The 27,145-nt window shown below is 40.6% G+C and overlaps 1 protein-coding gene across 4 annotated transcripts in view; it reads right to left on the bottom strand.

Annotated features, from left to right (window-relative positions):
* The window catches only part of LOC125897946 (protein turtle homolog B-like), a 290,905-nt gene that overhangs the window by 72,726 nt on the left and 191,034 nt on the right, over positions 1–27,145 (bottom strand). For all 4 annotated transcript variants that reach the window (XM_049591468.1, XM_049591470.1, XM_049591469.1 and 1 more), the window contains exons 7-11: positions 22,745–22,890; positions 3,230–3,372; positions 2,852–2,992; positions 2,603–2,719; positions 1,889–2,039 (exon numbers count right to left, since the gene is read on the bottom strand). In XM_049591468.1, the coding sequence (XP_049447425.1) occupies positions 1,889–2,039; positions 2,603–2,719; positions 2,852–2,992; positions 3,230–3,372; positions 22,745–22,890 (698 nt within the window). The remainder of the gene's footprint in view (positions 1–1,888; positions 2,040–2,602; positions 2,720–2,851; positions 2,993–3,229; positions 3,373–22,744; positions 22,891–27,145) is intronic.

The following is a 27,145-nucleotide window of genomic DNA, read 5'->3' as shown; positions in this document are numbered from 1 at the left end:
TGGATCACAAAACACAGGACTTTCCCCAGCAAACTGTTGTCTGGAAACATGTAAACTTGGTTTCACTTGAGGTACATTGTCAACATCACAGTAATACTGCTTGCCTAATCCTAACCTCCATAACTTTATGTTAAGTTTGTAACTTTATGCTACATACCATCATTCCTGGTACGCAAATTTGTAGGATATCATACAAGCTCTTGTGAGTGCATTTTTTTTAAGAATATCATATAAACCATTTAACAATCATAGCTGAGAAACCTTAACGAGATGCAGCAGGACCACTAAGATTTGGATATCTCTGCATGTTAAACTGGTGTAAATGTAGTAAGAAAGATAATTTGGAGGATGCTGCATTTTTCTGTAGCTTTTGCAAAACATCCAATACAAAAGTAAAATTGTAAATAGATTATGGACTATAATGGATTCAACACTGTGTCTAACTGCACTAACATAAACTGCAATCACTGGCATGTTGGGCCAACTAGCTTACCTACAGAAATAACCTAATCCAGCATTAGTTTGTGGAGTTACACTTCAACAATTCTCGTTAGCACATCCACTTTGTAATATTAGTCCACTGTATAGCAGCTGTCTCTGGATGCTACAGCTATATATCAGAGTGCAGGCTAATGTTAGATGCTCTGTCTTGACAAGTTTTTACTCCAGCATCCTCAGCCAAACTTGTTTTTTGACAGTGCACATATTGGTTGGTCCTCACCCTAAAATCTTTTTCTTTTTAATGTAAAAATGAAATATAATATTTGAGAAACACAGGCTACAATAAAGCATTAATCTAACCTCTGTCCTTGACTAATTATCCGAGCTAAGTAACCAACAGGGTTATTTTGGAAGGAAATACAATCTTATTGTACACATAATGCCAGGATGAACTGTCTCTGTACTGCAAGACAAAGACAGCACTGTTTCTTTACTTCCATATTTTCAACATTGATCATCAACTGGTAAGGATGCTGACTTTTTGCCTGAGTCTTGTAGCTTTAGCGTCAGTCTTTTAGCATGATATCATGTATGTAGCCATTAGGTGAATATTTAAGACCCTTTTCCTGTATGAAAACATGAAAAAGTCAGCCAGGGGACTGTTTTTAAGTGATTTGTGGAGCTAACATTAGGTAAATTAGCTAGCCAGCTAGGCTACAGTTGATAAAATCTACCAGCAACGGTTTTCATTTCAGCTGGCAAAATCGTCATGGGCTAAAAATGAGACGCTGCTTTTGGTCTTTCTTTCTGATATCAATGACCCATTGTTTTAGAAATGACTGAAAATGTTTGAAAGAAGAGTCAATAGCCCTTTATTTTTTACACAGAGATCACACTATAGTGCTGCTACAAAGTCCCTTCTTTACACCACTTTTGCATTTTTAGAGGGCACCAAGAATAGTTGTGATTTTAGACAGCATGGCAGCATCCTGGAAGCAAAAGAGCCGTGATGGGTGTGACATTTAACACAACAGCATTGGCCTCTAGTTTGACATATAACATTTGCCTTGGCATTGCTTTATAAACAATAACAATGGCATAACATAACTCCTTAATCTCGTTGTTTCCCCAATTTACGGACATTTTAAGTTGCTGTTCTTCTTTGAATTAGCTGCTAGCTGCTTTTTAAATCTCCCGAGGTGGGTCGCACATATAACACATGGTCAAAACATCACACGTGTCTCATCCATGGCCCCAAACTGATGGCTGTCCCTTTTAGACAGACATTGTTTTCCTCTGCCGACTCAAAGGCAAGACAACTCTGTTCCCCATTCTGTGATTGTACTTTTTTATAAAGAGAAGCTGAATAAAATTCTGACGTGAAACACATACATGTAGGTTTCTATATGTAAATGTGTATTTGTGAATTTGTGCACATGTTGGGTACCTATGACTTGGACGTGCGTGCTGGCAGTGATGCTCGTGGCAACGTTGGTGGCGACACACTCCCACTCCCCGTGGTCCTCCTTTGTGAGTGACTTGAACTGTAAGCTGCCTCGGGGCAGAACATTGTGCTTGCTTTTACTTGGCTTCCCTACCTACAGTCCAGCCAGCCAATGAAAGACAGTCAGCCAATGAAAGAGAGACAGAGAAAGGGGCACAGTATGTTGGAACAATTCAAAATTCACAACTTTAAAAAAACACATGCAGGTCGGCAGGGACAGTTTACCAGCTATTAAAAATATCAATCCGAAGTCTGACAACAACTACCATAATATTGCTTTCAGTATCTAAGCTAAGTATCAAATTACACAGAATGAGAAAATGCATAAGTGGGAAACAAAAACAATAGCTAATCACACCGTAGTCAAAGAGCGAGATTAAGCATGCCTCATAATCAAGCAAACAATTGAGAAAATCTAATATGCTCCTTTGACTGCATGTTTTATAGACATCATTAAAATGTGATTAAAATGTTAAAATGACAAATAGTAGTTTGACTAATTAAAATCTGACACACTACAGGCACAGGTTTCAAAAAGACAGACTTCTCAGTGGAAAACACTAAATGTGACTTTAAACATCATGAAGTCATGATTAAAAAAACTGCTTTGGTAGCCAAGTTTTCACATAGGCAGGCTGGGTGTGGGTTGTGTCTTACCTTCCTCCATGTGATGTTGGGAAAGGGGTCTCCCTCTGCCTCACAGGGGATGACCAGTTCTCTCCCAGCCTCCTGCCTGTACTCCCCTCCAGGAACCACTGAGAATTTGGGAGGGTCCTGCAGAGGGTGAAGCAGCCGGAACAGGTCAGTCAAATCTGATGTTGCTTTAATGAACTTGCAGCGCCTGAATACATGACAGCTGTGTTGCTATTTTGGAATCATGTAAATGCAAAGTGATCCTGGGCATACCTTTAGCACCAGGGGAGCAGGAGGGGACCATCCCATGGAACCCAGGGCATTGTAAGGCATGCAGGTATAGGTGCCGAGAGAGTCCTCTGTCACCTCTGCCACACGGATGCTCCCATCGTCCATTTGGCTCCAACCAGGGTACTGTAGATGGAGAAGCCATGGACTGTGTTTAGGAAGACCAGTGTTTTGTTATATAGAACAATGAAAATGGTTCCTAACCTATCCTAACTCAGGTTAACAGGAACAAACGGAAAACTAAAGGATAAAGTAAAAAATGGAATCCCATGAAGTTTCAACTGAAGCAATGACACTCTTGTTTCCAGCATGAGGCGAGGTTAAGTTGAGCAGAACCAAAGCTGCAGCACCGCAGCAGCTTACCCTATCTATCCGGAGAGGGAGGCCATCTTTCTTCCATTTAACCAGAGTTACAGGGGGGTTGGCATCTACAGGACAGCGGATGAAGCCGGGCAGACCAATGGCCACGTAGATGACAGATGGCATGTTTACCACACGGGCAGGATCTGGTGAAAAACACAAGAAAACATCTCTTTGTAGCTTGGGAAACCTGGTGTCTGCTGATTGTAATAGCTGTGTAGAGAACACTGGGAAATCAAACAGTTTATGGGAAGTGCGCTCATCATCAAATGATAAATGAGTTTATGTGGAGCACAGCTGGTCTCTGAGCAACATTTGTGCTTGTTTGCAGAGTGTATTTTGCTCAACACTGAACACCCATGCACATCAGTCTGATTCCTGAACTGAAATTAAATGAGCAGGATTGTGTCCATGATGACACATGGAGTACATCAAACAAGATTTTAACAAGGATTTCATGCATGTGTGCTACACTGACTTCCATCACACTTAAAATAGTCCACCCTACCTCCACTCGACTAGTGATAGCCCCAGGTCAAAAAGAGTGGTATAAGGACAATTTTCTGCAGTGTTTTGGGGTATTAAAAACAACAAATTCAAAGGACAAATTCAAAGAGGACAAAGAGGGCAGAGTTTTTTGCAAGTTACATAAACTTTGAAGCATTAGACGCATAAAAAAATCTGCCGAAATAAATTAAACCACTAAATAAGCTCCAGTAGAAGGGACAACTGAGTACTGTAATCTTGACTGCATCTTGCGTAGTCCAACACCTGCCCTCTTAGCACAGATCAACAGCCCAGCACACCAATGTTTCAAAATATTTTGGTCACTTTATTTCATAGAGGCACATCCATGTAGACTTCCCTGAAATTACACAAACACCTTGTTCTTGTCTTGTTCAGCTTTCCAATTTCAAGTTTTTTGACTAGCTGAGAAAAGAGTCAAACTACTTCAAACAAAAAACTTTTACCATTCACCCCAGACGTTTGTTCTGTGCTGATTAATGACGTCTGTTTCATGACTAATGAAACCCCATGACCTAATCATGTACTTTTATTGCCTTAAACTACAGAAGTAAACCTAAAAACAAAATTTTTGCCTACCTTTGTTTTGAAAAAAAAAAGAAGGAAAAAAAAAAGTATACATTAAACAAGCAGAAGGTTTTGAGTTCATTTTGAAAAGACACAATGCATTAACAAGCTGTCCCTGAGCATCCAAATCTGACACTGAATTCATGGGGCCACTGACCAAGTGTCGGTATATTTGCAATTTTTCCACGTTGCTCCGCATTTTCCGGCCGACTGGAAGTCGTCGCGCATGCAACGTCATTTGAAACGTCATCAGACGCGTCATCAAATGCGCTAATGGCATTCCAGTATGGAGAAAAGCTCTGTATTGACATACACTGAACAAAAATATAAAAGCACCACACTTGTTTTTGCTCCCATTTTTCATGAGCTGAACTCAAAGATCTAAAACATTTTCTATACACACAAAAGACCATTTCCCTCACATAATCTGTCTAAATCTGTGTTAGTGAGCACTTCTCCTTTGCTGAGATAATCCATCCCACCTCACAGGTATGGCATATCAAGATGCTGATTAGACAGCATGAATATTGCACAGGTGTGCCTTAGGCCGGCAACAATAAAAGGCCACTCTAAAATGTGCAGTTATGTTTTACTGGGGGGGGGGTCAGAAAATCAGTCAGTATCTGACCACCATTTGCCTCACGCAGTGCAACACATCTCCTTCGCATAGAGTTGATCAGGTTGTTGATTGTGGCCTGTGGAATGTTGGTCCACTCCTCTTCAATGGCTGTGCGAAGTTGCTGGATATTGGCAGGAACTGGAACACGCTGTCGTATACGCTGATCCAGAGCATCCCAAACATGTTCAATGGGTGACATGTCCGGTGAGTATGCTGGCCATGCAAGAACTGGGATGTTTTCAGCTTCCAGGAATTGTGTACAGATCCTTACAACATGAGGCCGTGCATTATCATGCTGCAACATGAGGTGATGGTCGTGGATGAATGGCACAGCAATGGGCCTCAGGATCTCGTCACGGTATCTCTGTGCATTCAAAATGCCATCAATAAAATGCACCTGTGTTTGTTGTCCATAACATACGCCTGGCTATACCATAACCCCACCGCCACCATGGGCCACTCGATCCACAACATTGACATCAGCAAACCGCTCACCCACACGACGCCACACACGCTGACTGCCATCTGCCCTGAACAGTGAAAACCGGGATTCATCCGTGAAGAGAACACCTCTCCAACGTGCCAGACACCATCGAATGTGAGCATTTGCCCACTCAAGTCGGTTACGACGACAAACTGCAGTCAGGTCGAGACCCCAATAAAGACGACGAGCATGCAGATGAGCTTCCCTGAGATGGTTTATGACAGTTTGTGCAGAAATTCTTTTGTTATGCAAAGTGATTGTTGCAGCAGCTGTCTGGGTGGCTGGTCTCAGACGATCTTGGAGGTGAACATGCTGGATGTGGAGGTCCTGGGCTGGCGTGGTTACACGTGGTCTGCAGTTGTGAGGCCAGTTGGATGTACTGCCAAATTGTCTGAAACGCCTTTGGAGACAGCTTATGGTAGAGGATGACAGGCAACAGCTCTGGTGGAGATTCCTGCAGTCAGCATGCCAATTGCATGCTCCCTCAAAACTTGCAACATCTGTGACATAGTGCTGTGTGATAAAACTGAACATTTTAGAGTGGCCTTTTATTGTGGCCAGCCTAAGGCACACCTGTGCAATAATCATGCTGTCTAATCAGCATCTTGATATGCCACACCTGTGAGGTGGGATGGATTATCTCGGCAAAGGAGAAGTGCTAACTAACAGTCAATCAATCAATCAATCAATCAATTTTTTTCAATCAATTTTATTTATAAAGCCCAATATCACAAATCACAATTTGCCTCACAGGGCTTTACAGCATACGACATCCCTCTGTCCTTTGGACCCTCACAGTGGATAAGGAAAAACCCCCTTTAACGGGGAAAAAAACGGTAGAAACCTCAGGAAGAGCAACTGAGGAGGGATCCCTCTTCCAGGACGGACAGACGTGCAATAGATGTCGTACAGAACAGATCAGCATAATAAATTAACAGTAATCCGTATGACACAATGACACAGAAAAACAGAGAGAGAGAGACAGACAGAGAGAGATGCAGGACAGACGGTAATGACAGTACCTTACAACAACATTAATGAAAGTAATAATATTATAATTATAGTTCTGGCTACTGTGATACAATATGTTGAAAGTATATATTAATATATATTAATATCTAATATATTAATCATATGTGTATAATAACAGTAGAAGTATGACCAATGATGACAGCAGCAGCAGGAGGCATCTGGCAGGACCACGGCAGCAGCACAGTCACACACGTCACACTATCCAGGCACCGCTGCAATATGAGTTAACCTGAGAGACAGTGAAGCACAAAGGCTCCGGAGAAGAAGCCGAGTTAGTGACATCCAGAATGGCCGAGTTAGCAAGATGCAGTAATAGGATACGAGCGAGAGAGAGAGAGAGAGAGAGAGAGAGAGAGAGAGAAGGTGCCCGGTGTATTATGGGGAGTCCTCCGGCAGCGGAACTTGACCATTTAGAGCTTTATAAGTTAACAGTAGGATTTTAAATTAAATTCTGGATTTTACAGGGAGACAGTGCAGAGAAGCTAAAACAAGAGAAATATGATCTCGTTTCTTAGTTCCTGTCAGTACACGTGCTGCTGCATTCTGAATTAGCTGGAGAGTTTTTAAGGACTTACTAGAGCTACCTGATAATAGAGAGTTACAGTAATCCAGCCTTGAGGTAACAAAAGGATGGACCAATTTTTCTGCATCTTTTCGGGTCAGGATAGGCCTAATTTTCGCAATATAATGCAGATGAAAAAATGCAGTCTGTGAGGTTTGTTTTAAATGAGAATTAAAAGACAAATCTTGATCAAATATTACTCCGAGGTTTCTTACGGTAGTGCTAGAGGCCAAAGCAATGCCTTCTAGAGAAACTATGTCATCAGATAAAGAGTTGTTTTGGGCCAAGAACAATAACTTCAGTTTTGTCTGAATTTAACATCAGGAAATTGGTGCTCATCCAGGTTTTAATGTCTTTCAGGCAGTTATGAAGTTTAGTTAATTGATTACTTTCTTCTGGCTTCATAGATAAATACAACTGTGTATCATCCACATAACAATGGAAATTTACAGAGTGATTTCTAATGATGTTACCTAAAGGAAGCATATATAGAGTAAATAGGATCGGTCCGAGCACAGAACCTTGCGGAACTCCAAAACAAACTTTAGTACGTAAGGATGATTCATTATGAACGTGAACAAACTGAAAACGATCAGATAAATAAGATTTAAACCAGCTTAGTGCAGAACCTTTTAGGCCAATTAAGTGATCCAGTCTCTGTAGCAGAATTTGATGGTCAATAGTGTCGAACGCTGCACTAAGATCTAATAAAACAAGTACAGAGACGAGTCCTTTGTCTGAAGCAATCAGAAGGTCATTTGTAATTTTAACTAGTGCTGTCTCAGTGCTATGATGCACTCTAAATCCTGACTGAAATTCCTCAAATAAATTATTATCATGGAGAAAATCACACAGCTGGTCTGCGACTACTTTCTCAAGGATCTTTGAAAGAAAGGGAAGATTAGATATTGGTCTATAGTTGGCTAACACCTCTGGATCCAGGATGGGCGTTTTTTAGGAGAGGTTTAACTACAGCTACCTTAAAAGACTGTGGTACATAGCCTGTTAATAAGGATATATTGATCATCTAATATATGAGTGTTAACTAAAGGTAAGACCTCCTTAAGTAGCCTAGTTGGGATGGGGTCTAAGAGGCACATTGATGATTTAGATGAAGAAATCACTGCGGCCAGTTCTTGAAGAGAAATTGGGGAGAAGCAATCTAAATATATATTAGGTCTTACAGCTGTGTTTGAGGGCAGATAGGTACTATCTGAGGACAGGAGGTCATGAATTTTGCCTCTAATACTTAGAATTTTATCATTAAAAAAGTTCATAAAATCATTACTGCTAAGGGCTAAAGGAATACAAGGCTCAACAGACCTCTGACTCTCAGTCAGCCTGGCTACAGTGCTGAAAAGAAACCTGGGGTTGTTCTTGTTTTCTTCTATTAGTGCTGAGTAACAGTTTGCTCTGGTATTGCGGAGGCCCCTCTTATACTCTTAACACAGATTTAGACAGATTTGTGAACAATATTTGAGGGAAATGGTTTTTTGTGTGTATAGAAAATGTTTTAGATCTTTGAGTTCAGCTCATGAAAAATGGGAGCAAAAACAGAAGTGTTGTGTTTATATTTTTGTTCAGTGTAAGAATTTGCACTGTTTAAATGTATACAATATGTGTTGAATGCATTAAAATGTTATGTTTACAGAAGATGTAGCTTACATATTGTTTTACAGTCACATTGTGTGGTTTGAGAGCTACAATATTCACTCAGGATTTTTTGCAACATTATTGGAGTCCATGTTTAACTAATTAAATAAAACTTAAGAAGAGAACTATAAAAAACATTTGCAGCTATTTTTGTAATATTCAGTATGATTATTATAGCAAGTGATTACATGACTTGTCTTTTTGGAGGTAGTAATTTTTAAAAAAAATCAATTTTTTTTCTCCTTTTGTCATTAGCCGCAATTTTTGTCATTTCCCGCAATTTCCTGCAAAAAATCACATAAAAATGCTGCAATTTTCATTGCAATTTCTGACAAAATTGGCTGCAAATTCAAGGGTTTTTTGCCGCGAGATCCTGGAGGGATATGGATACTGTGGAAAATGCATTACTTTCACTACATTGATATATCACTCTTATTGGCCTTTTGCTTGAGAGGCTTTCGTTTCGGCTTTCTGTGTGGTGTTTTGTGGCAGATGGGTGTCAGCTCCAGCTCTTACACACACAATAGAATAGAATAGAATAGTACTTTATTAATCACATCCTCAAGGAGGGTTGAGGAAGGTTGCACTCTGTGTTTGTGCCTGAAAGCTTCACAAGTAAAAGGCTCTATAGCTCAATATAGTGGGTCATGATCAGTTAAAAGTGCCTTGATTGGCCCCGATACTAATGTTTGAGATTGGATCGGGACGTCCATGTTTGAAATTTTAACTCTGGAAAATCAGAGTTCAGAGTCAAATCTGCTTTAGTGGCTCTTAATGTAACACCAAGTAGCAACCTCGAGGGCTGAAAAGTGAAGCTAATGAGCAACTGCCAAAAACTACATTTCCTTGAATGGCCACTTGAGGCTGGCTCCAAAAGCGAGTTAGACTCATAGAACCCGATATTAAAATGGCCAACTTTACAACAGAAATACTCATGTTTACTGCCTGGTACAAAAAAACAAAACAAAAAGGTTTTGATCGCTAATAGCACTGTTCAGGGTAAGGGGCTGAATTTGTATATAACCCAACCATGTACATTTTATTAAGGCTTACAATTATGCATAATTGAGCGTGGAGCTGCTTTGAGTGACAAGCTCTCTGCAAGGCGTCAACCACACTGTATGAGTCAGATCCACCCCTAAGTCCTCCACAGCTTCAACCTCTCATCCAAATATGGTCATTCCTAGCTTACAAAAAAAAAAAAAGATGGCGACGGCTATAATGCTGAACTCGAGGTTTTAAAGGGCCAGTGTGTAAAATGGGTTGAAAACCGTTGAAAACAGTGACATCAGTGGTCAAATTCTAGATTGCAGGGCTCACTTGCTCACCCCTCCCGTCGGGTAAATGACGGTGGCCTCGTAGGGACAAAAAGCCTTGCACAGAAACGAGTTTTTCAGGAGTAGGTCTATCTAGCGACGAGGTGAATGTTTATTTAGAAATCTAAACCATCTTATGATATTGTAATGAATCCCTCACGAGCAGGAGACCAGAGTAGCGTTCGGGAAAAAGGTCAGTTTATTTGAGCACTCCAAAAACTCCGGTAACACTCCAGGGGGTAAAAGACTCTGTCCCAAACTCTGACTCCTCTAGTGTAACACACACACTCCATACACACATTCTCGTTTACGATACCTAGCGGGCACCCCCTCCCCTCTCTGCTCCACCAATCTCCAGCCCGCACACTGACTGACAGCGTAGCCTGTAAACAGAGCTCAGCTGTTTATTTAGCCTAGCAATATCTCCGGACTATAGTAGCTGCAATGGACGACTTTGAACGCGATTTTGAAGAGATTCTTATAGCGGACACAGACCCAGAGCCATACCTGTTTGAGCCGGAGCACACAGATGAGGATCTTGGATGCTGAGTGGGTGAGACGAGAGGCTGAATCCTCCGCTCCCATTTGGCTGCACAGAATGGGATTCGGTGCTACCATCGTTGGGGAGATATATCATCAGGAGGAAAAGCGCTGCAGAGAGTGCATCACAAGGAGTGAAGCTGCGTCTTCTTTTCCTCGCAGATGACAGTTCGGGTTCATTCTCTACTATTGCGTGGTAAGTGTGGTCCATTCGCAAACTTTATAACTAAAAAAACTTTTCACTACTCTCTATCGACGAACTACTAACACTCTCTGCTGTTTCCCCCTCCTTCTTCCTTCCTTCCGCTGTCTTCGTTGGTTTATTTATACACGCGAAACGCGTTCTCTGGCTGGATTGTCCGCTCGGTCTGCCGTACATACAAGATACATACATATATATATATATATATATATATATATCAGGCCAAAAGTTTGGACACACCTTCTCATTCAATGCGTTTTCTTTATTTTCATGACTATTTACATTGTAGATTCTCACTGAAGGCATCAAAACTATGAATGAATACATGTGGAGTTATGTACTTAACAAAAAAAGGTGAAATAACTGAAAACATGTTTTATATTCTAGTTTCTTCAAAATAGCCACCCTTTGCTCTGATTACTGCTTTGCACACTCTTGGCATTCTCTCGATGAGAATATTCAGATTCAGATTCAGATTTGACAATAAACCATGCCAAATATTATACACTGGCCCTTTAAACCTGGAGTCCACAAACCAGTTGGTGAGGTCATGGTAGGTACATCCATTTTTTTGATATAGTTCATGTGTAGCACCCAGGGACTACAAGGGTTTCATTTAACTATTATTGGTATCAGATCAGGAATTATTCCAATTACAGATTCTGTGACACATGTTAAATATAGACACAGTTTCTGTTTGCAAAATTGCTTTCAGGTTTGATAAATCACTTTGCGTGTGCTAAATTAATATATTCACATTTGCTCCTCCCAGCACATGCACAATTGCGTGTAAAAGCCCCATAATGCATATTCATTGCAGCAAAAGTACTAACTGGATGCAGACGCGCTATTTTGCACCTTTGAAAGATGCAACCCTTAATGTGCACTGTTAGTAAATTAGTTTGTACATTTTTTTGCGTGTGCAATGAGTTTGCACACGTTTTTATACACGCAAACCTTTAGTAGATCCGGCCCTCAGTCTTCAATCATTGGGATTTGATATGGTCAAAGACAGGCATATGAGAAAAAGGCAGTCCATCTGGTAGAGGAAAGGGGCTAGGAGGAAAATTAGGGCAAAAAGGAGGAGAAGCTAAAACTTATTTTTCTTAAATCCTGAATTCAAAAGAGGGGAAAGAACAGCATGGTTCCTAAATGAGGTCAAGGAGGAGAGCTTCAAAGTAGGCACTGGGTGATAAGGAGGAGAAATGGTGTGAGTGAGAGGAGGAGGAGGAGGAGGAGGAGGAGTGAGTGCTATCAGCAGAGCAACTGAGGAAGGATGAGTGAGGCTGAGCTCGAGCGTGGGAAACAGGACAGGTGAGAGAGAGAGAGAGAGAGAGAGAGAGAGAGATGTGACTCAATGACGTAAGGTAGAGAGGAGCTGGTGGAGGATGAGGCGATGTGACTGTGAACACAATAAAGCAGGCAAAAGGCAGCAAAAGACAATCATCTGGCATTACAAAGGAGAGTAGACGGGAGTGAGCGCATGAACTAGTGAGCGAATGACTGCATGACATGATGAGATAGGGGCACTGAAACACAGTGAGGGATCGATTGACCGTACTGTTGCCAGAACAACTTTGTACAACAGCTGCTGTCCTCCGAAGTCCTAACCGCTGGCCCAGCAGCGCTCTGCCACAAAGAGCCCAGAGGAGCGCTGCCACCAGCACCACAGACAAGAATATCAGCCAAGTTTCTAAATATAGCCCTCAGACAGCGCTATCGCTCACGACACGCTGGGTCCCACTGCAAGATGCTTTAGGGAAGTTATTCACTGGCAAGCATTTCAGGGAGAAAGACAGAGGGAGGACAGAGAAAGGGAGACTGTGGGAGAGAGATTTAAACAGTATGAGGTAGAAGAGCGAAAAAGGGCATGAAACAAATAGGGAAGAACGAATGTTGTGGATTGAGGGAAACTGATAAAGAGGGGAAGAGGGACCAAAAGGAAAAGATGAGGATAAGAGGAAAGAATCCGACAGAAAGACAAAGAAAGCACTCTGCAGTCTGACAGAGAAAAGTCCCTGGTCTTACAGCAATGATGTAATCCCCCCCACCCCCCTTCTCCCTCCCTCTCACGACTGGTGTTGCCTGCCTCTGTTCCTCACACACACACACTCACACACCACAATCTAATGTACAGCCATCAAAGGAGGCAGGAGAGCAAAGGAATGCAAAATGTCTGTTGCCTTGACTACTGCCAGTGGCCGGCCACTGGTCGACGAGGCAAAAATCTCAGAGCTCGTCCAGTCTGCTCCAAATAAGAGCAACATGCTTCTCCAAAGTGACAAATTCACCAGGCGTCATGATTCCAGACCTCCGAGCGACTGAGTGAGTGTTTTATGGGAGGAGAGAATAAGGAGGCGGCAACCCATGATGAAGACAGAGGGAGGGAGAGACAGAGATGTGTTACTGTGCATATGAATATATATACATAAATGAGTACAAATAAGGAACGAAGAGCGCGAAGGGAGAGGCAGGGGAGAGAGAAAGCGAGATAGCAGGAAGGAGAGGCACAAGGCACATCATGCAAAATAGAAAAGTGTGTTTGAGAAGGCATATGGGTGTTTGGGTGGGATTGGCTGAGAGGTGGAACAGAGTAGAGTGTCCAAATCTATTCCACACTGCAGAGGATGCACCGAGCACATCTCCCACCCAAAGAAGACAGTTTGTGGACGTGCAGCAGAGTCAAAGATATTTGTCCTGCTAGTACTGATCAGAAACTCCCAATCATGGATGAGCCTTTTGTTAAAAATTTGGTCCCTTCTCAACATTGTGTGCAGAGATAATGATTAGTCATCAGGTATCATATTATTCAGCTACTACTCTATTATTTTTCAAGATAGTCATGTTTGATGTAGAAAGAGTCATACCAAAACAAAAGATTTTGAGGTCTTAAATGCTACAGTATGTCCTAGTTTCTTCAGCAGAAGCCTTGTGATGTTGCAACACAGTTATTATTGGACCTGTCTACGATTATTTTGAAGTCTAAGTATTTTATCTTTGATGGCAAGTTTTGTAAACAAGCCCAGCGGCCAGACAGGCTGCACACACATGCTAATTTCTTGAGGAGCCATTTGGAATAATTATACTGATAATCAAGTGACCAATTTCTCTCTCTAAAAATGATTTTCTCAGCCGAGGTCCAAAGTCCAATCCACACAGAGTGTGTTCTGTTTGGGATCTATCAAAATTAAAACAGGTTGCACTATTTGCCTCCATTTGCCTCCGTCAGAGTGGTGCCTGATGCTGTCTCCAGTTTCCTTACATACAACACACTGACCTGTCATGATGCAACATATTCTCATAAATCGGTTCATATGATATCTTGCGAAACTCTGTTTTTTTTGTGACCCATCCACTACCCCAACCTGCCTCCTTAAAGTGCTCAGCACTGCTTTCTACTTTACTGCTGTCAGCACATTGGTCACATGGTAGCAGCCTTTCAAAATACATGGGATATATACGAATTTGGGTGCAAATTTGTACATTTGTGAAATTGAAAATTTGTGAGAACAGCCTGCATGATGTCATCATTATGTCACCAAAGATACCATGTCTAAGAAACTTTACTGTCATTTTTTTCTTCAGAATTACTAATAACACACTCTCACTGTCCTCAGGCTTAAGAAAGATATCTATAACTCTAAATACAGAGTGTTAGATAAAAGTTGACTTTTCACATTATTCTCTTACATGTACACTTTTTCATTTTAATCCATCAGTGGGTGAAAGGTTGATATACATTTTTCAATACAAGTCAGTGTCTTCTATATTCTTTCAAGCTCCTTGTTCAGCTTAATTTTTCTTTAAGGGATAGTTTATATTTTTTAAGTGGGGTTGTATGGGGTACTTATCCATGGTCAGTGTATTACATGCAGTACATATCAGTTGGCACACCCCCAGTTTGGAGAAGCAGGCCCGAGTCTGACTCAGAAGCTAAACAACGTCCTGCTATGGTGGGGTCAGTGAAAAAAAATGTATTTTAGCCTCCTTAAAAAGTCCCTCCTAAAAAATCTTGAACATCGGGTGTATATATTTTTTTCACTGCTTTACCTTTCTGTCTGACAGCCTGTTTCGACAAGGAAGCCGTTATGGCGTCAGTTCCACCATCTATACTCTGGTTAAAGCCACCAGACTCCATTGGTGAAAAAAAGTAACTTTAGCTTGCTAAACTCGGGGGCTGCTGGTCTACTGCTGCTTTGATCAGTTAGTTTGTGTTATTGTGTGACTCTGGTGAATCCAAAGTAACCCATTTAAATGCCAAAGTCACACAGTAACATAAACTAACTAACTGTTCGAGGTCATGGTAGACCAGCAGCTCCTGTGATCAGAGATGTTAAATGACTGTTTTTCTCAATAGAGTCTGGCTTGAAAGAAAGTGATGCCATGGCTTAATTTTTCCTGTTGGAAATCACTGTCTGACATTAAGATAAAGCAGTGAAAATACTCTCAATATAGTGGACACTTAAACTGATATTTCTTTGTTTAGGAAGGACTTTTTTGGTGGTTATAAAACATTTTGTTCTGTTAATGAAGAACACTGTAACCCAACTCTACAGACATTCAGACAGTCTAATTTCTCATTTAATCCTTTTGGGCTTAAAGTGCCCCGTTAAGAAAGGCAAAATGGTTCCCTCCTTAGGAGCAACTTCTCCAATTTTGGCCCCCTCTTTGACACATATACCTTCTGACTTCCCATCTATGTCAGAGAAGAGACTGGATGATACATTTCCATAAAATGTGCTGCAACTGTATAGGTCTCTTTCTTGAGTTTTATGGTGATTTTATGTTCTGCTATTCTCTCTTGTGTTTTTGCTACATATCCTTTTCCACAAATAAATGGCACCCTTTCCATGCATGATGTTACTCCTCTGATTTGTTTTGTTTAACCTGTAGGTGGGTGGCTTAGTCAAATTTGTCTAGGTCTGTTGTTATATTGTCCACAAGCACCGTATTTATAGTTTCCATTGGGGATGGGTGTGATTACAATAGATATTTTAGGGGATGCATTCTGAGTGTACCCACTTGTCCCTTACATTACTTCCTCTTTTGAATATTACTCTTGGCTTTTCCATATATATATATACAGTACAGGCCAAAAGTTTGGACACACCTTCTCATTCAATGCGTTTTCTTTATTTTCATGACTATTTACATTGTAGATTCTCACTGAAGGCATCAAAACTATGAATGAACACATGTGGAGTTATGTACTTAACAAACAAAGGTGAAATAACTGAAAACATGTTTTATATTCTAGTTTCTTCAAAATAGCCACCCTTTGCTCTGATTACTGCTTTGCACACTCTTGGCATTCTCTCCATGAGCTTCAAGAGGTAGTCACCTGAAATGGTTTTCCAACAGTCTTGAAGGAGTTCCCAGAGGTGTTTAGCACTTGTTGGCCCCTTTGCCTTCACTCTGCGGTCCAGCTCACCCCAAACCATCTCGATTGGGTTCAGGTCTGGTGACTGTGGAGGCCAGGTCATCTGCCGCAGCACTCCATCACTCTCCTTCTTGGTCAAATAGCCCTTACACAGCCTGGAGGTGTGTTTGGGGTCATTGTCCTGTTGAAAAATAAATGATTGTCCAACTAAACGCAAACCGGATGGGATGGCATGTTGCTGCAGGATGCTGTGGTAGCCATGCTGGTTCAGTGTGCCTTCAATTTTGAATAAATCCCCAACAGTGTCACCAGCAAAACACCCCCACACCATCACACCTCCTCCTCCATGCTTCACAGTGGGAACCAGGCATGTGGAATCCATCCGTTCACCTTTTCTGCATCTCACAAAGACACGGCGGTTGGAGCCAAAGATCTCAAATTTGGACTCATCAGACCAAAGCACAGATTTCCACTGGTCTAATGTCCATTCCTTGTGTTTCTTGGCCCAAACAAATCTCTTCTGCTTGTTGCCTCTCCTTAGCAGTGGTTTCCTAGCAGCTATTTGACCATGAAGGCCTGATTCGCGCAGTCTCCTCTTAACAGTTGTTCTAGAGATGGGTCTGCTGCTAGAACTCTGTGTGGCATTCATCTGGTCTCTGATCTGAGCTGCTGTGGACGATCATTTATTTTTCAACAGGACAATGACCCCAAACACACCTCCAGGCTGTGTAAGGGCTATTTGACCAAGAAGGAGAGTGATGGAGTGCTGCGGCAGATGACCTGGCCTCCACAGTCACCGGACCTGAACCCAATCGAGATGGTTTGGGGTGAGCTGGACCGCAGAGTGAAGGCAAAGGGGCCAACAAGTGCTAAACACCTCTGGGAACTCCTTCAAGACTGTTGGAAAACCATTTCAGGTGACTATCTCTTGAAGCTCATGGAGAGAATGCCAAGAGTGTGCAAAGCAGTAATCAGAGCAAAGGGTGGCTATTTTGAAGAAACTAGAATATAAAACATGTTTTCAGTTATTTCACCTTTTTTTGTTAAGTACATAACTCCACATGTGTTCATTCATAGTTTTGATGCCTTCAGTGAGAATCTACAATGTAAATAGTCATGAAAATAAAGAAAACGCATTGAATGAGAAGGTGTGTCCAAACTTTTGGCCTGTACTGTATGTATATGTATATATATATATATATATATATATATTTCTTGTTAGTTTGTCTTTCTGTGACATGTGCCACTGTTTGTGAGTGAAGTCTGTAATGCCTTCTAAAACTTGAGTTAATCTAGTAATGAGCAAAGTTAGATCTGATGTCTGTCACTCACCTCTCTCACAGAACTTTCAATATCATCAAATGCATCAATCCACACTGACTCTGAGGATCAGAGGAATAGGAATCGTAGAACCCTGTGTCTCTTTGTCTTTTTTCTTGGTGCACTTGTTGGAGCATAATTTCCAGAGGAAGTTGGTTATCATATAGATTGAACAACACACAAGGACTAATGTGACTCAAGTGGATTGTAAACTTCTACCCCCCACAGGCCATGTACACATTTTGTTGCATTTTGTGTTTTTTGTTTCATGTTTTTTATTTGTTTATCTTCTGCCTGCTTTCTGTAAGCACTGTTTAAAGAAATCAATAAAGACAAAGTTACCCCCCCCCCGAGCCCCCAGAGTGGCTATGAGCTTATTGGTTTCACTATAGGCATATATTAATTGCGTAATGATACAAGTGATGAGAATATAACATAATAGAGTGGTGGAAAAAAGTTTTCGGACACCCTTAAAATTTTACACAATCTCAAATATTATCATGAAATATTTGTGGAAAAATCTTTTTTGTGTTTCAAAAGGTGTGGCTGCATTAGACAGATACAAACAAATACAAATTATATTTTTTTGTTATATATAAATAACAGAGAATGTGTGCAAAACTGAACAAAAAATAAACCATCAAATCATCAAATTATTATTATTATTTATTTATTATTATTTAGTAGTCCTGCCATTGGCACGTAGTAGAGCTCTAATCCTGGCTGGCATGTTCCCCACGAGCCTTTCACACTGTTGAGGGGTAATCTTGTCCCATTCTTCTTGAATTACTGCTTTTAATTCTTCTAAATTCTTTGGTTTATGCTTTGAAACAGACCTTTTGATAATCCACCACAGATTTTCAATGGGGCTCATGTCCGGGGATTGAGCTGGCCACTCTAAGACCTGGATACTGTGCTCCTGCAGCCAAGTTCTACTGGCCTTGGATGTGTGGCAAGGGGCATTACCTTGTTGAAACATCCAGTCTTTACCTCGACGGAACAGTGCACGCGCAGAAGGGAGCATGTGGGTTTCGAGAATGGTACAATACTTGGTAGAGTTCAATGTGCCATCACAGACAGTGGGATGACCAACACCAGCAGCACTCATGCATCCCCAAACCATGATACTGCCTCCACCATGCTTGACAGTAGGTACTGTACATGCTGGAGATAATGCTTCGCCTGGCCTTCTGCGTACCCTCACATTAGTAGGAGGAAGATAAAGCTGGAAACTGGACTCATCTAACCACAAAATCTTCTTCCAGTTCCTGGCTGTCCAGTTCTTGTGTGCCTGGGCCCAACAACGCCGGGCTAACCTCTGTCTCTCATTGATCAGGGGCTTCTTGATAGCCTTGTAGGACCTTAAGCCATGATCTAAAAGTCGGCCACGTACAGTGTGGGTGGAACACTGGACACCAGTTTGGTTTGACCACTGCTGCTGAAGCTCCTGTGATGTCATTCGGCGGTTTTGCCTGCACATGCGGATCAGGATGCGGTCATTTCTTGCTGAAGAAACCCTTGGACGCCCAGATCTTGGTTTGTCTTCCAAGCTGTTGGTTGGTCTGTATTTCTGCAGAGTGTATCCAACTGCTGAAGGACTGCATCTGCACTTCCTGGCTATCTGGCGGCAGCTGTACCCTTCCTGGCTGAGAATCTTTATCTTCAGGCGTGTTTCCTGCATTAGGTTCCTTGTTTTAGCCATTTTTGTGTCTGAAGAACTTTCAAATGTGCTGGCTTTATGTAGACATGAAGCTTGGCAACAAAAATTGTGTCTTTTAATAAAAAGAACGACCTTCATCACTGGTACCAAAATGACCCAATACTCAAAATTTCTTATGTATTTTTATGGAACCAATCAATTTTAAGTTTTTAATGGCTTTTTTAGGATTTATTTAGTATTTTGGCTGTGACTGTACTAAAAGAAATTGCACTTGAAGACCTAAGAGTGATTCTTAATGCAATATTTCACAAATGCATGGGGTGTCTGAAAACTTTTTTCCACCACTGTAATATCAATTGTGTGATTTTACATGGCTTGCGCTCAGGGTTTTACCTGGCACACTTTGTAGACTAAATACACATTTCTATGTTGTGCAATGCAGTATTTATAACTATTGACATCTTACTGAAGTCAGTGCCTTTTCACCGGGTCTTTATGAACCTGATGAATCAATTCAGTCAATCAATAAATCAATCAATCAATCAATAAAGGTCCTCAACAAAGTTCTGTGTTTTCACTGTTTCACAGTTGTTTGGTTCGTTTACTACTATCACACACTGAAGAAGACTTTCTGTCGAAACGTCTGTGTTTCTGGTAACGCCACCCAAGTTGGTTTATTAAATTTACCAAAAGGACATTTGTGAGTGCTGGCTTCTTTTCTTTTTTCGTTTACTACTAGTCCCAGATGAAGTATCTTGTTAACAAGCTTCTTTCTAAGAGTGACAGGATCCTATATAGACACACTAACTTAAGTGAACACACTTCAGCTTGTTTCACATGAGAGATTTCTGTATTTGTATTTTTCTCTGCCCTTTTCCTCCTCATCTGAAGTGGGCAGGGCTCAGGCACAATCTTATTGCACCAATCAGGATTTAGCAACATTTTGATTAGAATCTGGTGAGAGTTGGTGATGGGTTTTTTAGTTACTGTCAATGAAATGTGGCCAAACCACACCCTTAGCCTACTAAAATAATTCCAAAAGATGATTTGATTTTTGCTTATTCAGTAATTTATCTGTAGCGTCTCAGACTTCAAGCCAAGCTTTAAGGGGCTTTAAGTTATCCATGTCTCTTCACCTGTCTCTTTCTCTACACACTGTAAACCCCAATCCATGACACAATATCTTATTGTTAAGTCTCCACAGACTCCCCAGATTGACAAAATGACATAAAAACTTTACGATCACTTCATGTTCACAAAAACTCATCCCTTGTGAGCGTGACATATTTTTTTATGTTAAGTAGACAATTTTTGAGTTTTGAGTTAATCTGACTAAAATTTATAAAGATGATTTTGCCTAATTAGTTTAAGGCCATACACAATATTATAATTGTGCACTTATTGTAACATATTGTGGCATGTTGGGGCTAAATAGGTGGAGTTTCCTAGCAGGCCATGAGACAATGGGTCTCATTCATGAAAAGTTAGTTAATCTGTGAGTAGATTTGCACATAAAAGCCTACACTACTAAAAGCCTACTCCGGATTCAGGAACGCTGCGGGAAACTCAGATTTGATCGTAAACATGTGTGTATGATCATGAATGCCAATCCATCGTAAAGTGACAGCGCACTCCCGGTAATCAGCAATTAGCATAAATCCCAGCCCATGAGCAGCCAATGACCACCATATAAGGAGGTGTAGGTGCATCCAGTTGATCTGTCAGTCATGGTGCAAAGAAAGAAAGAAAAAAGAATTTTTCCAAAGCGGAGATCGAAATAATTTTGGGTGAAGTGGACTTAAGAAAAAACATTTTATTTTCTTCAGTTAGTAGTGGTGTGACAGGGACAGACAAAGCGAAGGCCTGGAGGGAGGTAACAGATGCTGTTAATGTTGTCTCCGTACAAAGAACCATGTCAGAGGTGAAGCGTAAATGGTTTGATATGAAACTGGAGGCAAAGAAACGCATAAGCACACACAAAAATACAGCGGTCACCAAACAAACAGAAGATTCATTTGTGGGGTTTTGAATGAAGTGGGAACGGGAAACCAGAGATGTTTTGTGCGTAATGGATAAACTCTAAATCAGTGATGGCTGTCGGAATGTAGAGCTATTTAACATTTATTTTAACAAATGATATGGATAACATATAGCCTTCAGCAGTTTTGTATGCCTCGTCTTCAAATTATTTGAATCTCAGTAGCCTAAAGCTCTGTTTTATACAACGTAAATTAAACATTTTTCAAATCAGATTTATTCAAGCCACACAAAAAAACAACAACAACAAAAAAAAAAAATGTGTTGTCTCAAATAATTCTTTCAGCTGGCGCGTGCTCCTTTGTGGCTCCACCACCTGCTGCTCCTGCTGCCCCTGCTGAACCCAGGCACCGAGGCCGAAGAGGCTGTGATCCGGCTATCCTTACGGATATTTTTATTATCATCATTCAACATGTAGAAAGAATGTGTAATCTATTGAGTTGATTTACATAGATAATTCACAATCATGAACCTAATCTGGATCTTAAACCTGCTAATTGCCAACTAATTTAACTAAATGTGTTATATTTTTAATATTTTGTCATGTTTAGATTACGTGCTTCAAAGGCATCTGTGTATTGTGTACATAACAGAGCAAATGCGAGTTAAAATTGCAATTTCCAACAGTGACAAGCAATATTTATGTGCTTTACTAAATTTACACAAGCACTACGAGTGGTCAGGAGCAGGAGTAGATTTTGTTAGTAGCTACAAAAAGATTGGAACTACTAAAATATTGATGAATGTGGACATGCATTTAAATTTCCATCTGCAAACAGTTTACACACAAATTCCTTCTGCTGACATTTCATGAATGAGACCCACTGTGTTTAAGGCCATAAGCTGAAGAAAAGTGTGTTAAATGTGTTCTAAATCACTATGGTTACCCATTACACAGTGATTAACGTTCACGTATTTCACAATGGCTCTAACAGGTTACAGTTAATGTGGCAAAAGACATGAGTTACGTTGTATACACAGTTAATGACCTTCTACCTGAGTGGATATTAGAGTGTCTAACAGAAAGTTGTGCTGAGGTGAAATAAAGAGCAATTCTTGGTTCAGAGATCATCCCTTTGCCTTATTTTTACACTCAAGAAACCTAAGCCCACCACAATAATTTTTTATAGGTCAATGAAATTTTAAGAACTTGTTATAAAATGTATAGTCAGTGTTTCTATGTTGATATGACATAAAATTAAATGCTCAAACAACAACAACAACAACAACAACAACAAAACCAACAACAATAACAACAACAAAAAAGTGATGTTAACTGACATACAATTCCTGTCAGACAAGGGCCATGTGACACATTTATTTTGTGTCTGGTGTACTCAAAACTTTTATGTTACTGTATTGTACTAAACTAGAAGTGTGAATGCAAGCTGTTTCCAAAAAAGTAAGTTGAGTGAGCATATTGGGGTTTACATGCATTGCCATGTTTCCCTCCTTTGAATCTCCACTATGATTAGCCCTTGGTATTAATAGTACAGAGCTGAGGTGTCCGTGGCTTTGACCCAAACAAACAAAAAGGACAAAGAGAAGACAGGGAGGGACTCGTGATATAAACCAGGACAGACTTTCAGCTTAGTACGTGTAAAAACAGCAGGACACTCACATTGCACTGTTAGGTAGGCAGAGGCAGTGGGTGGTCGGCCCAGGCTGTTGCTAGGAGCACAGGTGTATTTCCCAGCATCCTCTGGCTTGACTTGGGCAATGATGAGAGATCCGTCGATGAGAATACTGACTCTGCGCTTTAGGTCGCTATGAAAATAAAGAGAATAGAAATGTCAATGTCAGGATCTATGTGCGTTTTATCTGACATAATGTCATATGGAACAATATAGAGTAGAGAAAAATAAGACAGAAATTTGGCAAACATCTAAGTCGAGTTTCAATATAAGACTCAAAATTTACCAAACGTACAACAAATTGTAACTACTTCCACACTGCAGCTTCAATTTTGTGTAACAAACTTTTCCTAGTACTGACATCTACATCAATCAATCAATCAATCAATCAATCAATCAATCAAGAATCGAGAATCAATCATGATAAGCATTTACCTGAGAATATTTATCAATAGATGCAAATGTAACATAAGATAAGCTTTTATTGTTTCCCTGAGGAAAATTTGTCTTAGACATTTGAGAGAACACAGGCAACACGAGCACACGTGCAAGCAAACTGTACTTAACATACAGTATCACCCCCAGAGCCATGTACCCAAGAGTACTGCACAGATGCCCTACCTAAAGTAACTGCAAAGAAGTCCTATACACAATTACTACACAAATGCCCCTCACCACCCCACTCACAAACAAATGCATACTGTCACTGATGTATGATGAAGGCTTCTTCAGTATGATGACGAAGCCTTTGGTCTATTTGAATGGTGCCAGCTTATTTTGGGTTTTTTGCTCATGTCTCAGAGGATGTGTAGCTCTGACGTTCACATAAATGATGTTCTGCACACCGCTTGTTTCATGACTCACAGCAGAATGGCTGGTTGCAGAGGAGCTGTAAGTTACAGGCTACAGTGATACCTGGAAAACACAGGTAAACGTATATCCCCTGCTTATTAGTTACTGCCCTTTAGCACAAACTCATTAGAATATACCAGTGTGAGGTTGATGGATATAGTGATAGCAATACCAATGATAACTTTCCCAGAAGCAGAGATTTCAGACTTTGAAAGTCTCTATAAACCACCCAGCTTGTAGACTTTGTGTTGAAACTAAAGAAGGGGATCACAGAGAACTTGGCTCATGCTTGACTTAACGTCACACACAGTGCCTGCAGATTTTTCAGCAGCACATTTATACGCCAAGAATCCTTTTTTTCCATCTAAGAAGGTGCTATATATATATATACTATATGTATGTATATATATATATATATATATATATATATATATAAAATGTATTATTTACAGGATAAGCTTCTTGGCACTTTATGAACTACTGGGTGGTGCGTACAAAACAACATTGTTATTATCATTATTTTACTGTTTCATATCAAACAGAGAATAAAGACCGGAGAACCTCAAACCCTCTCTGAATACAAATCTGTTCCCCAGACCCCGCTGAACAGACCCCTCCTGTAAGGGTAGAGCTGATCTACTGCTCCAAAAGGAATGTGACGTGCACAGGCCAGCCACCTCCTGCTGATGACCTAAAGCAGGCGAGAACAGAAATTCAGAATTGAATTTAAAATCCTCCAGATGCCTCCTGCTGCTGTCGTTATCATTAGTCATACTTCTACTGTTAAGTTTAAGTTTATTCACTTTATTAATCCCCCTGAGGGGAAATGGGGAAATTCAATGTTTTCACTCTTGCTTGTCAATTACACACAGGTCTGAAAGACACACACATGTACAAACAGGACCTATACATGCACAAAGTGGAGAGATGTCAGAGTGAGGGGGCTGCCCTTTGGTCAGCAGTTGGGGGGTTCGGTGCCTTGCTCAAGGGCACCTCAGCAGTGCCCAGGAGGTGAATTGGCACCTCTCCAGCCACCAGTCCACAATCCATATTTTTGGTCCGGACAGGGACTCGAACAGGCGACCCTCCGGTTCCCAACCCAAGTCCCTATGGACTGAGCTACTGCCGCCTGTATGCCGTATTATGTTATAATACACATATGATCATTCGCACATATGTATACTATCAGATATTAATATATACTTTCAAGATATTGTACCACAGTAGTCAGAATTATAATTATAATATTATTACTTTCATTAATGTTGTTTTAAGTTATTACCGTTACCGTCTGTCCTGCATCTCTCTCTGTCTCTCACTCTGTCTCTCTCTCTGTCTCATTGTGTCATACGGATTACTGTTAATTTATTATGTTGATCTGTTCTGTACAACAACTATTGCACGTCTGTCCGTCCTGGAAGAGGGATCCCTCCTCCTTCCTGAGGTTTCTAATGTTTTTTTCCTCCCCCGTTAAAGGTTTTTTTTTGGGGGGGAGGGAGTTTTTCCTTATCCACTGTGAGGGTCATAAGGACAGAGGAATGTTGTATGCTGTAAAGCCCTGTGAGGCAAATTGTGATTTGTGATATTGGGCTTTATAAATAAAATTGATTGATTGATTGAACAGAAATCAAGACAGAGAAGGGAAAAGAACTCAAAAAACAACAACAGAAAAACTCTGAAACTCTGCCCTGACCAGCTGTCCAACCTGTCCCACCCCAGCCCGGCCCAGCCCCTCTCTACCCTCTATCCTCGGGCCCAACCAGAGATGCCCTTCAAAAGCATTGTAGCTAGGTTCTCCCTCTCTCTCCTTCCTTCTTCCTGATATTGTCTCCCCCTTTGGCTCACTCTCCCCTCGATGTTTTTTTTTCTTTTACATAAGAAACCCAGCCACACCTACACGCAGCAGCTCCTTCACTCCGTATGTTGAAGTATTCTTGGGCAAGATACTGAACCCCAAATTGCTCCCAGTGGATTCTCCATCAATGTGTGAGTGTTTGTGAATGGTTACTGAGTCGCAGGTGGTACCATGTATGGTAGTGCATGCATGGTGGTGCATGCATGTAGGTGCATGGTGTGAATGGGTGAATGTGACATGTAGTGTGTAGACAGTGTTTTGAGTGGTCAGCAGGCTAGGAAAGTGCTATACAAGTGCAATCCATTTATTTTTACCATTGTGCCTGCTTTTTGGGGCTCTATTGTTTTTTTTGTGCATCCTATCTATCTTCTTGTTGATCATTTGCATTGCACAAAAAAAGAGAAAAACAAGAACAGTCCTGAGTAAATGTAAAAAGAAGACAAATAAAAAAACAAAAAGGCTAGTTTTCAAAAACCCATGCAGGTAATGGTTTGTAACTGGGTTTGCAACTGTAAATCACTCCACCCATATGGAGCACTAAAGGAAAACCCCAGGAGTACATTACCCACAGTAATGTAGTATTGTCCTTGTATAAAGTTGGGAAGTTTATGAGAGACAGATTAAAAAAAGAAATGAACTAAATCAGTCAGTCAGCAGAAGCTGAGATTTCCTCATTTAGGGCCCTTGTATGGGTCATGCTCCGAAAAACCCTGGATACTACATTTCCCATAATGCAATGTGATAGTGTTGTTTGTTAGACTGTGCTTGTTATGCACCCACATCTTCCAAACTATGCACTACTAGATGGAAAGCAAGCTTTTTTTGTAAGGCTGAAACTGAGATAACTCTGGTGACATCACTATTACATCTTATCACACCGACCTGTGTACAAATAGACCATTCAAAACAAATTTACATAAATAACTACAAAGAACATTTTATGATGAATGATGGCACTAGTTTCTGACATGAAAAAAAGAAAAACATTGTGGACCTGTCTAGATCTTGGTTTTCATTTTTTTGTATGGTGGCAATAATGTGGAGGATGAATGCCAGAATCAAGAATAACTGTAAAAAAAATCTATAAATAATTTAAAATTAACTTGTAATAAAAAGACCATCACTGCATGTAACTGAATGAATATTGAAAAACTGAAAAACTCCAGAGTCACAGTGGACATTATATATAGCTGTTTTCATATGCTGAGTAGTTCTCCCCATGATGAGCAATCTGACCTTAATGTGTAAAATACAACATTAAAGGACTAAAGAAAAGGCACAGTATAGTTTATTCAGTACACTAAACCTATCTCTCTCTTTTCTACTTAAGACATACATTTTTATTTGGAGAGAGTGAGCTGGAATGAGTTTGAAGCCAATACTGAGATTTGGGTGTGCTGACGAGTGACCAGCCACTTGCAGTAGTCAAGGCAACAGATATTTTGCATTTGCTCCCTTTACTCTCTCCACTGTCCATTACAAATCAGACTGTAAGAGTGCAGAGGTGAACAATATGAGTCTTGAGAGAGAAACAAGTGAAAAGAAATTACATCATTCCAGATGGTGACAACACATATGGTAATCACTGTTGTGGTGTCTGTTTCTGCTGATCAATCAATCAATCAATCAATCAATCAATTTTATTTCTAAAGCCCACAAATCACAATTTGCCTCACAGGGC

The sequence above is a fragment of the Epinephelus fuscoguttatus genome, linkage group LG12 (assembly GCF_011397635.1).
Source record: "Epinephelus fuscoguttatus linkage group LG12, E.fuscoguttatus.final_Chr_v1".
In the NCBI taxonomy this organism is placed as follows: domain Eukaryota; kingdom Metazoa; phylum Chordata; class Actinopteri; order Perciformes; family Serranidae; genus Epinephelus; species Epinephelus fuscoguttatus.
The sequence above is the reverse complement of the archived record's forward strand: the minus strand, read 5'-3'. Positions and strand labels throughout refer to the sequence as shown.